The 14,622-nt window shown below is 42.4% G+C and overlaps 2 protein-coding genes across 2 annotated transcripts in view; one reads left to right on the top strand and one right to left on the bottom strand.

The window, feature by feature from the left end:
- The window catches only part of lrba (LPS responsive beige-like anchor protein), a 204,036-nt gene that overhangs the window by 112,848 nt on the left and 76,566 nt on the right, over positions 1-14,622 (top strand). Inside the window, 3 exon segments of the mRNA XM_051945532.1 lie at positions 4,600-4,724; positions 9,095-9,238; positions 11,014-11,150. Of these exon segments, the coding sequence (XP_051801492.1) occupies positions 4,600-4,724; positions 9,095-9,238; positions 11,014-11,150 (406 nt within the window).
- On the bottom strand, positions 12,195-14,057 carry mab21l2 (mab-21-like 2). The gene has a single exon (XM_022194381.2). The coding sequence runs from the start codon at positions 13,656-13,658 to the stop codon at positions 12,579-12,581; it is 1,080 nt and encodes a 359-aa protein (XP_022050073.1). The 5' UTR covers positions 13,659-14,057; the 3' UTR covers positions 12,195-12,578.

The following is a 14,622-nucleotide window of genomic DNA, read 5'->3' as shown; positions in this document are numbered from 1 at the left end:
GATGGAAATGTTGCCTTGTCTGTGACCCTAGCGTTACCTCTGGTAAATCTTGTAAACAACATTAGCTGGGGTGAATTAACATACACACGTGTAGATGGTGTCCTGTACACCTCATTGGAGTGGGAAGGATCGGCATTAATGCACATGTAGAAAATAACCTCGGCAAGACTTAATCATGCCAAACAATTTCAGTGGGAAGGTATTTGGTCCTGTTTCATTTTAATTTGAGTCTGGAGAGCCCATCGACGCGATCGCTGCCACCGTTTGACAAAGAGCCAGCGCTCCAGCAACCAGTCCTCAACATGACAAATCCTCAATCTCCTCCTGCTCTCCCCGTTTCTTCTAAACACATGGTTTATGCAAATCAAAGCAAAATGATCTTGGGGATAGCAGCAATGTTTGAGCAATTTGAGGGATGCCAATAGGAACCTGGCATTAATATAAAATAAGCAACGGGGTAAAATGTCCTGTGCATATGCAGGTCTCATTGACTGTACCCAAATTAATTTAGCAGAAAGGTTATGAATGACTGTTTGTGCCAAAGTGCAGTCGCTTGCAGTGATATATGAAAGCCGGCGCATCCTCTCTGCCCGTCCTGCTTGCTATGATAAAGGTCACTTTATCATTTACATACTATCAGTTGCTTTGAATGTAAACCTATGCAAAACAGTATTTTTATTTTCTTTTCCATTCCGTATTCACCCAGTTTCCGTCCTGAGACGCCGACTTCAAATGAAATACGAGTAAAATAGCCAGGAAGGAAATGAAATGCTTTTCTGAATATTATTTAGAAATATCAAATGTCACAAAACAACTTCTAAAGACTGAAAATGGCAGAAAAAAACTGCGATGCATCTGTCTGTGGACAATCCTGTGTGTTTTGATCTTGATGGATGGCCTTCATTTGTCCTTGTCAGCTAACCAACAATAGTCCCATTGAAGGAGCAGTGCTATCAAACTTTCAGGACCTGCAGAGAGAATCTATTAACATGTTTAAACTGTCTGTTTGATGATAATAGGCAATTTTGGCCCTCATACACAACTACTTAGAAACTCGCTAGCCCGAATAATACATAATGATTAATAGAGATGACCTGAATGTTTATTTTAGCATTTCTTAATTCTAGATCAGAGTTCTATTTAGGATCACATTAAACCTTAAGTACCTTCTTCATGGAAACAAACTTAACAAAAAATATCATGGCTCTTAAAAGATTAGTTTAGGTTGTAATATAACAGTGGCGTTTACTTCTGCACATTTTAGAGACCAGTGCTTTAAAAACATGTTTAAATAATGTGATTTCAGTCGTCAGCTGCGATACCGTAATACACGATCTGACACAACTGTGCTTCTTATTTGGGTAAACAGCACCCATGTGTGGGAGTAGTTTATTGTAGAGGACATGGTTAATGTAGCTCACTTGGCCTTCCTCTTTTCTAAATGCTGTTCTTTCCAAATAAGCATTTCATGAATCCTGAACCAGCTTTTACACTGAACAAGCCTCACAATTAAACCATTTGTTTTGCATGTCACCTAACATGCCAAATCTGCTTGGACGCCTGCTCTGTTTTGATGTAAATGGAGAATTTAGTAGCGCAATTGAAATTCTAAAGAGCTCACCAGTAAAACATATCCTCATGGCAGCATTGACGGTTTGTGTTGAGAGCGTAACTGTTTTGTTAACTGATTACGTGCACGAAGAATCGGGGCCACATAAAAGGAGAAACTCTCGCTCCCCCATTTCGTCCAACGTGTTGGTAAACTTGCTCAAATTTACAGCTCCACAGTCCTGAAGAGCATCCAAAAGATGTTTAAAAAAAAAAGGAAGAAAAAAGGTAATTACTATTTACTACCTCACATAAAACTCTTCCGGACCCTGTTTCATCAGTAGCCAATGTGGTCTGCATTAGAAAGGCTCAACGTTTTCTCCTCATCACCCACCAACACAGAGCCTCCTGTAAGGCAAACACTGATGTATATGTAAATATTGCTCAGGCTTTAAAAACACATGCACACGGCCTCTGTGTCTCGCCACCACTTTCATCAGCTGACAACATTCGCTTTGGGTTTAACGAGCAGCCCTTCCAGACACCTTTTATGACCGAACTAATTACTAATTACACAAGTGGTTGGCGTGAGCCGCAGCACAACGCTGGCCCTTTGTTATTTTAATTGTTGTTATTTTGAAGAATGGCGCCTCAGTAAATTCTGCCAAGGATGCCCTAGGAGGATGGATGAGCTCTGAATAATTTATTATCTTTGTGGAAACACTCTGTGTGTGGTATGGGGGTTGCATAGCGCCGTGCATCTCCATTCTTGTTATGGCGGCGCTCTCATCGGGGATTGATGACGAGGTATCTTTCATCGTGCGTCCACCTCTTCCAGCACCCCGTCATTAGGACTTCCACGGTCGCCTGTTCACGGTGCGCCGGATGACTATGACTGGCAGAGGTGGTCGCCCTCATACTGTGACTAATTACTCCAGGCAATGGTTCCCCTCCTGATGGATTAATGTGCATTGTGTGAATGGGACAGATCCCCTCCTTCCACGAGATGAGAGGCGAGTGCGTCCAGATTCTGAGCCGTGCGCCGTGCACAACCTTGATAATTATTTTCATAGATGAATACCACTGCAGGCAGGATGATGAAGTGGCCATTTGCGTTCTGAGACTATCACATGCAAACATGGAGCACAGTCTTTGTCACCGGTGAGAAATCTGGTCCTGCACAGATATGTGTCCCCTGCGTCTTTCCAACTTGCATTCTGCACAACCACATACACTCTCTTATGATTCACAGCTCAGAATATTCATCTATTTGTAATTTTTCACGACTAACATTTTCTCCTGTCGTACTTCTCTGTACTCTTAAGTGAAATAAATGTGCCCTGCAGGCTGCTTTACATCCAGACTTAAAATCTGAGGAGTGGCCGCCCTGCACTGGTCATCCAGCTATTTGAGAATGATTTTTTTTTTTTTAAATGCATATAAATCAAATAATCAATGGTTTTCATTAGCCGGGGCATACATGGTTTTAAAGGACCCGCTTGGAAATTGTATTTATTTTCTTGCGTAAAGCTCCTTTCCCTTTTAGAGGCCCCTGTGTGATCATTGGTGTTGGACTGAAGATTTGTGAGGAGCCCCCGGCCAGAGCAGCATTCAAGAGTAGATCACATAAAGCATGCTGGGGTTCTCCCGTCACAGCCCGTGCCACTGAAACCATAAACTGTGTCTTCCTCCAACTTTAACCTTTACAGGATACACTGCCGCCACTTACGAACAACCTGGCCGTGACTTTTAAATTCTTCTTCCAAATGTTTAAACCGCTGTGTCTTTATTGCTTTTGACAATCTAATTTCAGTATTGGTGACTTGGGCTGTTTTGCTTTGGTTGCTGGTTTGAAGGATCGGCAAAGGTTAGTCTGTGAAACCTGAAGGGAAAAGAAAAAACTCAGATGCTTTTAGGTAGCAGGTATCTAAATTTCTAATGAGAGTGCAGATCCTGCTCATCATTTAAGTTTATTTTCACACACCACACAGGGATGGAAAGCATTGACACTGTTTCACTAAGCACGGTGAACTGTTGCAGTAAACCCAACTCTACAACATCAGGTCAATCCGAGACAAGGATTTCCTTATTTCCTAAGTGTTTTTCCCATGAGAAAGTTTAAATTCAGGTAAAATGACTATTTAACTTTGAGTCAGGCAGTCAAGATTTAGTCTCACTGAAGGCCCTAGTGCGTGTTGTTTTTCCTCCTCACCTGAGTTGTGAATCATTACCACGTGCTTCTACTTTTCAAAAAAGTGGATTTTCATGCTGCCTAATTGATAAATATGCAGATATGTTGGAAAGTGAAGTTTAGATAGAAAAGATTTAAAAAATGAAGCCTTAAATAAATGCTAATATGACACTATTCTGGTGTGGGTATGAATATTTTAATTCTGTCACTTTCAAAAACAGAAATATTTAATTATAGACAGATGCACAGTATTCATGCACAGTCCTGTATAACGTTGAGTCCTCATTAAAAGTTAACACTTTCTTTTCCTTGGGAGCAGGATGATTTACTGACTGGGCCCGGTAAAGGAAGATGTAAATTGGGAAGAAAAATGGAGGTTATAGACATTGATTAATATTGGTAATGTTATCCACCCCCTCCTCTGTGTTTGTAATGGCCTTCTCCTTATCCTGCTCGCCATGAGCCCTGACAAGAGGTATCCTGCTGGGCTTGAAATGAGCCTAGAATGGAAGCACGTGCCACAGAAGTGTGCAGAAAATGATCACGCTGTCATTCGCTCATTCAACTGTGATGGCATTTACTTGCTTTTACAAAGAGAGAAGGAGGAGGAAAAAAGAAAGACGAGAAGGGGATCACCTTTACCTCAGAGATAAAGACACTGTCATTGTCAGGATACGATGATTAGGGGTCTCAGCTTGTGTTTAAGTGAATGTTTTTCAAGAGTGATTCTGAGGGTTAAAAAAACTCCAGACACAATGCTGGCTTTATGCATGCTTGCTTGGACCAAGTGCTAATGCTGGGCTGCTATACCATGCTGGCTGGTAATTGCTAACACATGTGCTACCTCTGTCTCGTTGCAGCCGGCCGAGGGAGTTCTGGCGCCTGGACTACTGGGAGGACGATTTAAGGCGGCGACGGCGCTTCATCAGGAACCCCTTCGGATCCAGTCACTCAGAAGCTACGCTCAAGCTAGCGGCCGAACACGGTCAGTCCCGTCCGCCACGTCTGCTCGTCCCCTGCCTGTTTGCACCCTTTCTTACTCGCTTGGTGGTAACACCAGGTACAAGGCAATAAAAATTAGTCCTCCCGTTGCAATAAAAGATTTATTGTACCACAAGACACAGTAAAATAGCACCCGCATTTGAATTTCACCGAGGTAATTTCATCCTCTGACTCCCATTATGCAAAGCTGGATTAATGAGAGTGTTAGCTGGCTTTATTCACAAAATCAGTTTTGAAGTGAGTGGTTATAAGCAACATGACATGTAATTGTATTTATTCTTTTTTTCTTGGCTGCGTAACAGTGGCTGATATCAGTGGTAAGTAATCTTCACACTCCCTCTTCTGTTGTTTTCCTTAGAGATTTTTGTGTTTTCAAGAAAAATCATTTGGGATTTAGGCTTTGTACGCTTTTCTTTGAAGGATAATTTGCTTCTGTAGTCAGAATCATAGCATTGTCAGTTGTGTAATGCCAGTGAGATTTATGTCTATTATATTACTATAATAAGTTAAATATTATGTTTGGTAAACGAGAATTGCAGTCTACCAAACATATTTGTTGAAGACAGAGTTCTTGTTGTACTGTAAACCTGGTAAAGAAGAAAAGACAATTAAATGCAGTTTAGTGGACTGAATTTAGTAACTGAATTGGTCTCATCAGCTTTGACCCTGCTTTCTTCTTTTCAGAGAACACAGTGTGACACATTCCCCACAGTTACTTATAACCAAAGTATTTAGATGACTCATGTCCCTGCATCAACACCAGGAGTCGCATTTCTCCTCTAAAATGCATTTAGTCCCTCATTTCTGCAAATATCCTGCACACGCAATGGTTTGCAATCATGCTGGACCTACATCAACCGGCACAATCAGTTACTCTCTTCTAAAAAATCCAACCATTTCTGGACCCGGAAATGTCCTCAAAGTGTCACCTGCAAAAGTCCTGTTAAATGTGACATCATTCCCAATGACAAATGGCAGGTGTGACAGGAGTCAATAAGAATATGATCTAAAAGCAATAAGTGCTGGGATCCCAGGATCCTGGGAGACTCTGCAGTAATGGCTGCAGCATGGAGGCAGCTGGGAAGCGACGCCAGAGTCCAGCTGGTTGCTGTTCTTCTGCAGCAAGACTCTGAATTTAACTCTGTTTCCATCCTAAATCCTCCACATTTTCCCTTCAGCTGGGTCATGACGGAGAACAGACTTATCACTGCTGCTCTGTCATTGTCTTTTTTTAGCAGAAGAGAATAGGTTAAAGGAGTTCCATGAATTCAGGTTTTCGGTCTAGTATTGGATTTTTATTTAGAAATATTCCAGCTGATGTGTATATTCATCACTGGCAAAAGAAGACAAATTCCTGCAAACAACATTTGGTTTCAAAGTCAAGTCTGTGTAAAAATAGCCAGCGGCCAGTTGTGGCAAGGGTATGCTACCTCATGAGAGTATACTGCCTGGCTCAACTATGGGAATATATCATTAAAATAACTCTCTGACATTGAAGCCTGACGGCATCCATTTTCTGATGTAACCTTTCGTCTTGTTTTAGTCGACCCGACATTTGTTACGGAAGTGCAGCTCAAGATGAGAATGCAGGGCTGAGTTTTCAAACAGAGCACAAAGGTCATATCTGGCTGTAATTATATTCATCAGATGCAGAGGGGAAAATGCAGCCTCACTCCCTAAGAAAATATTTAGTATAAGATCAAGCCCGAATTTACCCTCGTTTGCTAGCTACTTGAAGCGGTAGTTTTCAAATCTCATGCATGATCATAGAAGCAGTGGGGGGAAAATTTAGCATTTTTAGTTGGTGATATATTCGAACAGTGTTTCATTTTTTCCTTTTTAAAGTTAAATATACTGCATGTCTTTTCTTGAAACACGAAGAAAAACTTGCAGTTCTGTGCTAAAGATATGGACAACTGTTATCATTCATGCTGCGCCAAGATGATTTCCACAGGAGAGCGTGTGACTGCCAGTAGGCCTGAGTAGGCTGTTATGTATTTATGGCAGGAAAGAACCATCTTTTCTGGGGATTGATTTGGTCTGGTCCTGGGCCCGTGTACCAGAGGTGGCAGAGTAAATACCTGAAGACTAATGTCTCTGTTCTGGTAATCAATACTCGCCTCATGACCACACTCCTGGCTGCGTTCCCGTTAAAAACAAATTTGTTAATTCTGACAATTTAATTGCTGTGACCATGCATGCCTTGAGTTGTATAAGCAGGTAGTTGAACCTCTCAGTTGGGGAAAAGGAGGTCTTGGAAAAAGAGTAACCTGTTGGGATTTATGCACGTTTGTGTTCCCTGTGTGATGAGTGATGACGCTGAAGGGCCCTGCTGGAGTTTTTCTTTATTTTTTTATTTTTTTTTAGGTGGCACACCAGGTTTTTGCAGAGATTGTTCATCACTGAAGTCATTTTAAATTATGCAGTAATTAAAAATAATTCAACTTCAACAAGTTGACGGCAGCTGTCGATTTACATCTTCATTTTTACATTTTGCATTTTAGATTTTTTACTGTTATACTACGTGTTATTTGGTATTTCACTTTCATACACTTTGATGGAATGTTAAATGTTTATTCGCTAGCGTTTCATGAGTTAGCATGTTCCCTCTGATTCCCCACACACAGCACCACTAAAACCTCAGGGTTGTCAAATTAAAAGAAGAAAAAAAGCAGGCTCTACTTTAGGAACAGGAACACCGAGAAGTTAGCCTGTCATTCATGTCCACATTTCCTTTATGCATCTGTTCATAAGTGACATAACTTCAGTCAGAATAGCTTTTCTTGCTCTTCGAATACGCTCGGCCAAACAACATGCTGGCTGGACATCGTTTTTGTGCTTCACTGTGTATTACACGGAAGAGCTGTTAACAAGTCGTGCGAGGGTTAGTTGCATCAGATGTGGTGTTTGTGCGTTCGTTCTGTCCTTATTTTGGGATGGGAATTGCTGAGCATGCACAGAAACTGAAACGCATCTCTGTTTTTAAGCTCATCTGACAATCCTCCTGTCCACTTGCTTGGTGCGAATACAATGGCATGTGGTACGTATTAGGGGAGCTGGTAGTAATTTCAGTGCTGCTAACTAAAGAATCCTCCAGGGAGGCTTAATTACAGGAAGGCCATTCTAAATATCAGTGAGCTGCATATTTTCCATGACAAGAGATTTTTTAGCCTTGCTCCTCTAGCAGTCTCAAAGGGTAGAGCTGCATGGCATGGCTTTGCATTTTTAGGAAGTGCAATTGATCTCCTCTCAATCTCAGGTGGTGATGACAAAAAAAAAACCCTGGATACGTGTTCAGCGGCTCACTAGACTGAAATTGTATCACTTTTAGCAGAATGCTGGATTAGACGTGCACAGAAGCAGTGAAAGCTGTTTACAAATAGGGAAGACTTGCCAGCCGGTCTCTGTATTGTGGATCTTTACCATGCACCGCTGAGAAATGCAAGGCTCTGTAAATGTTTGCAGATCACCTTTTTTTTTTTTTTTTAAATATAATCCATTTGGAACCTCAAGTCGCATTGAGTTGAAATCAAAATGGGCAGTGTGCGACCCTGGCTTTGTTTGGTGTTTGGATTGTTTTTTGTGTGACGTAGTGTTTGTTTTCATGTATGTTAAAAGGGCAAAATGCACGTAGGGTTGCGTTCAGGGGTTAAGGATTATGTGTGTTGTCTGACACATTGTGTTTGCTTTCTGTCTGGATGGATGGATGGAGCTCTGCAAGTGTAGGAATTGGGTGCAAGTAAGAATTGCTCTCAACTGTTGAATCAAGATTTAGCAGCAAACTTTGCAAATACTTTTACTGGAAGATAAACACACGATGTGCAATGTATTCAGTTTATACCCACCTTTGGAAGCTGATGAAAATAAAATACCATCTATTAAAAACATCATAATCTACATGACTTAACTAATTAATCTGGAGTTATGGTGCATTTTTATGAAATGTTGTTAATTTGTGCACTTCTGAAAATGCAGCTGTGGATTATATTTTGATAATCACTAATTTCAACATACAGGTGTCTTTTTATTTAGTAACTGCAGTTTAAACTAATGCAGTGGCAGCAGAAGCAAGTAGGTCATTTTAGAGCACAGCTGTTGTGGATTTATAAATATTTTTTTCCATTTATATTCTTTACTGCTTTCAGTGTTGCTTGTAATTGCTGTAATTTTTTTAGATTATCTGTTTTAGTTAGAAATGCGTTTTTGTCTTCAAACTCTCCTGTTAAATAGTGTCAAACATATTTTTTGTGTTGAATTTTGAAATAAATTTATTCCACGTCTGTATGTGACTTTATGCCGTAATGCATTAAATCATTCAATGTAAAATTAAACGGTCCTTTCCCCCCAATACAGCATCTGAAGAGGATATTCTGAAAGGCAAGCAGTCCATCAGAAGTCAGGTTCTGGGAAATCAGAACTCAGAGAGTGAGGCGTCACTCGATGGAGATGACGACACTCTGTCGTCCTTAGAGGACAAGGACCTGGACAACCTAATAGGTAAAGAAGCATTTTCTTCACCTCTCAGCGTTCCCCATCCTGCTGTTTTTTTTTCTTCCTTTAGTCCCCTTTAAATACAGAAATATTATCATTATTGTTTTAATTTATTTTAACATCCTACATAAGCAATTAAACACTTTTCTTGGACTGAATGTGTTATGTGAAGTGTGTTTTGTAGCTCCCTCTTATGTACTGGATTAAATGTTTTCATGTTAGGTTATGAGCAAATTTTCTGATATAAAATTACTGCTTTGCTGTAATATTATTGTGCTTTTTTAAAACTTCCTTATTTGAAATCACAGACTCCTTATTAGCAAGGAAAGTTGGCTTTTGGAATAAACACACACCACTTTCTTAATGCAGCATTACCACAATCCTAAGGGAGTGCTGCTGCAAACACACCATCTTCAGTTTTCTTTCTGCCACTGGAGGTCTTCCTTCACAAACATACACACAGGCCTGAACTCTCTAAACATTTTTTTAGTATCCAGCAGTAGCAGAGTTTATCCCAGGATACTGCTTAGGCTGACATGAGACATTATCTGATTAAAATAAGCAGTTTTACTTTGAATACAACCTTAAACTCCACTCCCTGCATGGGAGCCTGATCAGACAACTGCAACAAAGCCACAGACTGTTTTATTCAAATCACAACGCTGCTCGTCCGTTTCTTTGCTTTTGATATTTTTTTGTCATTTAAATAATGTTAATTAAATATTATATAGTCAGCTAATCGGATTGCAGCGTAATCCGCATTTTATGTGCTGTGACTGCGCCCAGCAGACTAAAGCTGCATTAATGGGGCTCAGAGCGCTATTAAAATAATGCAGCTGGATGACAATGGGATTAAACGCTGAATCCTGTCTAATAAAGTGAGATCTACGGAGAGAATTGGGTGGAAGTTGTCGGCGGAGGTTCGGCAGCCTCTCTTAAGCAGCAGCTGTCTGCTCCAGGTGTAATTGAATGTCTTTGAGTGAATGGAACAAAAATGTTATTTCAACCCACGGATAACATGTCAGTACTCACGGGGTTCGCGAGAGGCAGAGGAATGAATATATATCTGTTTGTTCCATCCGTTTGCACGAGTGTGCAGGGAGCTCAGGGAAATCAACGTCCGCAGCTCCGCAGCGCACATCTGCAAATACAATGCGTCATATGCGCAGAGCCGGGCAGAGCTTCCACCCACAGCTCCCCTGAGCCGGACTCTCATTGTCAGACTGGCATAAATTAAGATTGATGAGAGATGAAACGCAGCTTCACCCAAAAGCCCGCAATCGATGGATCCTGACGGACAGTCAGATGTGACAGTTAAAGTTCAAATTTCTCCCTTTTTTTTTTTTTTTTTTTTTTTGGCTACTTTGACCTGCGGATTTTTACTTTGCAAACTACACGCATGTGCATTAGGTTGTATGTGTCTTGGCTTATCTTTTATGTATCCATAATAATCGATTATCAGCTACAGAATTAAACCTGCACATTATTTGAAGCATTCTTCCTTTATAACGCAGCAGCTCTAATGCTAAACAGTTGTAGCATAATAATTTGGAGATGCAGCCCCAACTTTAAAAACAGACACAATGTGTTTCTTTACTCGTGAATTAAATCACATCCATGGTGAAAAAGCCCACGGTGTGTGTTTTTAAGTTCTTCTCTAAGTTTCTTTTGCACTTCGGCTCTTGGAGAGCTGCGTAAAAAGCGCTCAGCCGCTTCCCCAGCTGGGAGCACAAGGCTGGGCATCCTGCTGCCTCTCTGACCGGCATCTGTGCGTCCTGCAGGGCCTGTAAACCTGAGCACCAGCGCTCAGCTCGTGGCTCCGGCCGTGGTGGTGAAAGGCACCCTGTCCGTCACCGCCTCCGAGCTCTACTTCGAGGTGGACGAAGAGGAGCCCGGCTTCAAGGCCATCGATCCGAAGGTAAGAGACTCGGAGCTCCATTGATCTCGTTTCAAATTGTCACTTACAGAAGCCAGGCTCGAATTCCCTCTGCTGCTGCTAAATGCTAACACACAGGCTTTGGATTGAACGAGTGTGTTTTATATTCAGTGTATTAATTTGAAATGAGCAGAAAATGTAAAGATTTTCACACGTTTGTCTGAACGTCTGTCGAGGAAAAGTCATGTGTGGTGAGCTGCTGCTGGAGCCACAATAAGGCAACCTGAACTGGGGAAATATTATTTACTGCTGCGTTGCTTTGTTTACAATATTTTTGGGCTGCAATATAAAATGACTGCTTTTGATTTAATAAATATTTTATGAAATTAAGATTACATATAAATATTGTGTTTGTGCGTAAAACAGAACGCCAAATTCCTCCTTATTCCATTTAGCAATTATTGTCCTTTTTGGGTCTGCAGTATATTAAAAAAACTGTTAGCAAATCTCAAAATTTAAAATGACACTTAAGCTTTGTGCTGTGGTTGAGAATAAGTAATAAGTGGACAGGTCCTGCTGACCTACAGGTGGTTGTTTGTTCACCGTGGATGCACCTGAACTCCCCGTGAAATGATCCTGAGTGTGTTTAATTTATCATCTCACTATTTACTTGGATGTTCTTTTATGTCAGAATTTATGAAAATAAAATAAGGAGAAGCTACACAGCTTTGCATAAAATCAATGCATTAATCAGAGTTTTTTGGGGCCCTGTGCAGAAAGCAGAGATGCTCCCAGGCCTATATATTAACACGAGTCCGTTGATTTACATTCATTTGAAAATCCTTCTGAGCCTGTGACTCACTGTAAGAATAAATTATGGCCTAAAGTCTGAGCACATTTGTTTTTTCTTTCTTTTTTAAAAAAAATGCAAAATCGTTTTAGTTGTCCTTTTTCCAGGGTTGACCACAGGTTAGATTTTGCTCTTGTGCATTTTAATAATTCTCCTCGTCAGACAGTAACAACATAAGAAGCAACAGATCTACTGATCATCTCAGCTGTCACAACACGTCAAAACACGAGGCCAAGTTGTAATTTAATTTGCAACATTTTATTAACATTTCTTCTTTTTTTTTAAAGTCACATAATGAAAAAAAGAACTTGGCACGCTACATTTTATTCTTTCACTTAACGGTTTTGTGCATATATTTAAATAAAAGTTTCTTCACTTTGTGAAAACATTTAAAGAAGACAACTAAATCTTTTTACATTTATCTCAAAATGTACCTTCACCTTCTCTGTGGCAGTGGCCCAATTGCTCCATGTCTTTTTTTTTAAAAAGGGGATGTTTGTGGTTTGCTCGCTGCATTATTCTGTTACTGATATTTTTCACATTGCTTGGAGACTCAGTTGGAGAACAGTCTTTAAGTTTTATCCCAAAATGTCCCTTTCGGCGCTGCCTCGACTACCAGTTCATAATTTGTCCAAACTTTTCGCATTGGTGAGGATTTCCCTCGCTAGTCTCCAAGTCTGCTTAGCAGCAGCCTCCAGGGCTGAATGAGGCTTTCCCTGAAACAAGTCCAAGTTTGGCAAGAAGTAGTGGGGACATCTGCGGCACTGCAGGCAGGATATGAGCTGCAGCAGGATGCCATTCAGCCGGTCTCCGAGGCAAGACTCGTCCCAGTCGGTCTCTCTCGGGTGTTTCTCGCACTCGTACAGCAGCAGGGTCTTCATGTGGTAGTTGTTGAGCGGCTGTCCTGGCAGCTCCAGGTGTCGGTCCCTCAGAGTCTTCAGGGTGGACAGACACTTCTTCCTGCAGCCGGCCATCAGCAGCCTGTTCTCGGCCTCGCTGAACTGCAGCACCCAGGCGTCGCTCTCCGCTGAGCTCTGCTTCCCCGTCAACGAGTAGCACTCTTTGGAGAGGAGATTGAACCCCTCAGCTTTCACTTCTGCCACCCGGTTCGGCCCGGGCCAAGGGATGTGGGGCATGGGCCACTGGGCTGCACTTCTAGGCCAAATCCCAGTGCACTTGAAGGCGGGGGTGATCTGTACCACGTACCTCTCCCTGATCCGTAGTTTGACCTCGCTGGTGTCAGCTACCATCTTTACCACGTCACGGTAGCTGCATTTATCCACGGCCTGCGCCACCAGAGTCTGAAACCTCGAGCGGATCTTCCTGGCTGATAGGTAGCCCGAGGCGGTGATGAACTCGACCCACAGCGACATGCTCCTTTTACGGCCATCGCTCAGCTTCAGCACCGCGCAGCCCGGCAGGGATCCGTCATCCACAAAGTTGAACACCCCCATCTGGTTAAGGTAGAGCACCACCTCGAACTCATTGGGGGAGATGACCTCCATCCCCTCGTAGCGCGCATCTATCTCACTGAGGGAGCTGATAAAGCGGGGTTCCTGCACTTCCACCTCCTTCAGGACATCCGACACCACTTTACAAACCTCCCTTATAGTCTTCGCAATGGCCGCTTTGCGCGCTTGGCATCTCTCGTTGTAGTATTTGTTTAGCTGGTAAACCAGCTTTGCCTGCGTCGCAATCATGTTGGGGCAGAGGTCCGGGCTGTACACCGGAGAGTCGCAGTAAGTTGACGGATCCAATGCTTACCGGTAACGCCAGAGGCAAAATGCTTCCCCGTGCAGGAAAAATGTGTAATCAAAGTGTTTTTTTTCTTGCTCTTGCAGCGGATGGACGTCAGTGTGAGGAGGAGGAAACGGATAGGGATGCAACGCAATAGCCTGCTAAATATCAGTCCAAGTCATGAGCGCTTCCAGTGGAGCTCAGAAGAGTCATATTCAGGTGGCGGTGTTACCATCCGCGTCCTTAAAGCCTCAAACAGCGTCTACGGCCGCTCATCTCCTCTCGCTGTTATTCTCTCCTCTGCGCCTCCCGCTCACTTTTCGTCCACACTCAGCTTTGAGCAGGATTTGTGTACTTTATGAATGGTTCCTTTAGAAGAGTGAAAGGGGGTCGGGCTTCTCCTCCTGCAATCATGTGCGGAGCTGTCAGTGCGCGCAGCCAATCAGAGCGGCCGCAGGCGCACGGTCCTGCAGGAGAGCTCCAGTCCGCCTCAGCAGCATCTGGACGCGCGGTGCCGTCCGCTGCTCCCAGGTCCACACAGGAAAACACAAACCTGTACGTTTATACGGACAAATACCGGCGGACACTCTCCCAGCCAGCAGTAAAACACTTTTCACCCCTCTAAAGAGGAGCGCTGCTCTTTACGCAGCGCGCCTGTAGAGGATTTAGATTTGAAGTGGCGGTCTTAAACTTTAGAGCTGCTTGTGTTCTGCACTCAAGTCTCTCGCTGTTTCTCTGGGTATTTTTTAAAATTCTTTTTGTTTCACCTCGGCGTATAAGGCTCCGTCATGTTTTTTTTCCTGCTCCACAGCATGTTTTATTTCTCCTCATCCACGCCTTGTGCAGCTCGTACTACTTTGATCCTAAAAACTCGTGGTCCGCGTTGGCTTCATCTTTAAAGCTTGTGCGTCTGTTTTACGGATTTAA

The sequence above is a fragment of the Acanthochromis polyacanthus genome, chromosome 3 (genome assembly GCF_021347895.1).
Source record: "Acanthochromis polyacanthus isolate Apoly-LR-REF ecotype Palm Island chromosome 3, KAUST_Apoly_ChrSc, whole genome shotgun sequence".
NCBI classification, from domain to species: Eukaryota; Metazoa; Chordata; class Actinopteri; family Pomacentridae; genus Acanthochromis; species Acanthochromis polyacanthus.
Note: the sequence above shows the minus strand (reverse complement) of the source record. Positions and strands in the feature narration are given on the sequence as shown.